The sequence below is a fragment of the Babylonia areolata genome, chromosome 27 (assembly GCF_041734735.1).
Source record: "Babylonia areolata isolate BAREFJ2019XMU chromosome 27, ASM4173473v1, whole genome shotgun sequence".
In the NCBI taxonomy this organism is placed as follows: Eukaryota; Metazoa; Mollusca; class Gastropoda; order Neogastropoda; family Buccinidae; genus Babylonia; species Babylonia areolata.
This window is the reverse complement of record NC_134902.1, coordinates 1,970,770-1,973,269: the sequence shown is the minus strand read 5'-3', so window position 1 is coordinate 1,973,269 and position 2,500 is coordinate 1,970,770. Positions and strand designations below refer to the sequence as shown.

The window sequence follows — 2,500 nt, the reverse complement described above, 5'->3', positions numbered from 1 at the left end:
CTATTAATATAATCATCATTATATGCTGTTGTTGTTCTTGTTGTTATCATCATCATAATTACCATTATTATCATCATCATTAATGTTGTTGTGTTGTTATTATTGATGTTTCTGCTGTTGTTGTCGTCGTCATCATTATTATCGTCATCAATCAAATTACCAACATTGTTATTATCATTGCAATTATCATTGTTATCAATGTTGCTATTGGTGATGATGTTCTTGATACTACTGGTGATAACTTTATCATCATCATCAGTTCAATTTGTGGTAGTCCCTCCTGCTACTATAACTACTGCTATCATCACCATCATCACCACCATCACCATCACCACCATCAACATCATCACCACCATCACCATCATCATCACCATCACCACCATCATCGTCACCACCATCATCATCACCATCACCACCACCATCATCATCATCAACATCATCACCACACCACCACTATCACCACCATCAACATCACCACCATCATCACCACCACCACCACCATCATCACCACCACCACCATCATCACCATCATCACCACCATCACCACCTTCATTATCACCATCACCACCATCATCATCATCACCACACCACACCACCACCATCATCGTCATCACCACCATCATCACCACACCACCACTATCACCACCATCAACATCACCACCATCAACATCACCACCATCAACACCACCACCACCACCATCACCACCACCATCATCACCACCACCATCACCACCTTCATTATCACCATCACCACCATCAACATCATCATCACCACACCAACACCAACACTACCATCATCACCACCATCATCATCACCATCACCACCATCATCATCACCATCACCACCATCATCATCAACATCACCACTATCATCATCATCATCACCACTATCATCATCACCACCATCACCACAACCATCATCACCACCACCACCACCATCACCCCCCACACACACCCACCCCCCCACCTGTGAGGCCAGTCTGGCGTTGTCGCCCTGCACCCTGGGCCTGCTGGACTCCATGTAGGCATAGTACCCGTTAGCGTCGTGCTGTGTGTGGTCCACACTGGGCCCAGTGTACGCCGTGCCCGTGCCGCCCCGCAGCCTCAGCCAGTCGAACTTGTCAGAGCCGTCGTGCACGTTGGACCACAGACACAGGTCCGTCTGGAAGCTGCACGTGTCTGGAGGAAGACAACGCAAAGTGCGGGTCAGTGTGACGGCTCTCTGCCCAGTACCTAACATTCTGTGATACATCTTCCACAAATTATTCCTGACAGACTACTTATGTGGCGCCTTTCGATTTGTCCGCACAGCGGACTGGAAGTTTGGACAGGACAGGAATCCTGACCCCTGCCGGAGTCTGCACCGGTGGGTCACGTTAAAGTATGTGTAATTAAACAGTTGTGTGTGAGCTCTTTTTCTGACAGCATCAGACATAGGTTCACCTCCATAGTGTAGAACCCGCCCAAACCCTGTTAAATACCACAGCTGTTTCCTTGGGAGAAAACAACAACAACAAAATAATACTGTTAAACCTCAAGTCCTTCGTGTCCATGACATGGATTTCTCTTCAATATAACTTTTGTCCACGCTTGGGAAAAAAAAGACGTTTTCTGTGTATTTGCTTGCTTTATGGGTGGACCTTTTTTGTTATAGTTTTTGACATCTCTCTTTTTGTTTGCATTGTGTGTGTGTGTGTGTGTGTGTGTGTGTGTGTGTGTGTGTGTGTGTGTGTCAAAGTTGAATGTGTGTACTATTTTGATGCTCAAAGTGGGAGCATGGTATACGTCTCCCACAACTCTGCGTTGTCACTGGGGCGCCGCACAGAACAACTTTTCACCAGACTCACGCGGGTCTGTGGGTTGTGTGTCCAAGCCTGGGTCTCTCTATCAGAGATACATCTATACATACACACAAGGTATACAGCCAACAGTGGCGTGCTGGGCGGCAGGCAAAAAGAGGATGACAACATCAGAAGGGGTGGGCATGCTGACACCTACCTGTGTTGGTACAGGCGCCTGATGTCAAAGTGAGATCGTCCAGAGCGATGTCCCCATGGTAGTTGGTTCCCACGATGCCCTCAAACACGATCTGTCACACGTCACACAACACTCGTTTCCATCACGTCACACAACACTCGTTTTCATCACGTCACACAACACTCGTTTCCATCACGTCACACAACACTCGTTTCCATCACGTCACACAACACTCGTTTTCATCACGTCACACAACACTCGTTTTCATCACGTCACACAACACTCGTTTCCATCACGTCACACAACACTCGTTTCCATCACGTCACACAACACTCGTTTTCATCACGTCACACAACACTCGTTTTCATCACGTCACTAGCGTCACTGTGCGCGTGCACTGAATCACGTCACTAACATGGCTATTTTATATTTTATCTATAATTTTATTCATTTCTTTCATTTCAATTCATTTTTTTCTTCTTCTTTTTTTCTATTTCTGTAGCACATTCTCAGCAGCAAAAGC

General features: G+C 46.3%; 1 protein-coding gene across 1 annotated transcript in view; it reads right to left on the bottom strand.

Moving 5' to 3' along the window:
* The window catches only part of LOC143301555 (MAM and LDL-receptor class A domain-containing protein 2-like), a 247,425-nt gene that overhangs the window by 95,295 nt on the left and 149,630 nt on the right, over positions 1 to 2,500 (bottom strand). The window contains exons 106-107 of the mRNA XM_076615934.1: positions 1,999 to 2,089; positions 968 to 1,179 (exon numbers count right to left, since the gene is read on the bottom strand). Of these exons, the coding sequence (XP_076472049.1) occupies positions 968 to 1,179; positions 1,999 to 2,089 (303 nt within the window). The remainder of the gene's footprint in view (positions 1 to 967; positions 1,180 to 1,998; positions 2,090 to 2,500) is intronic.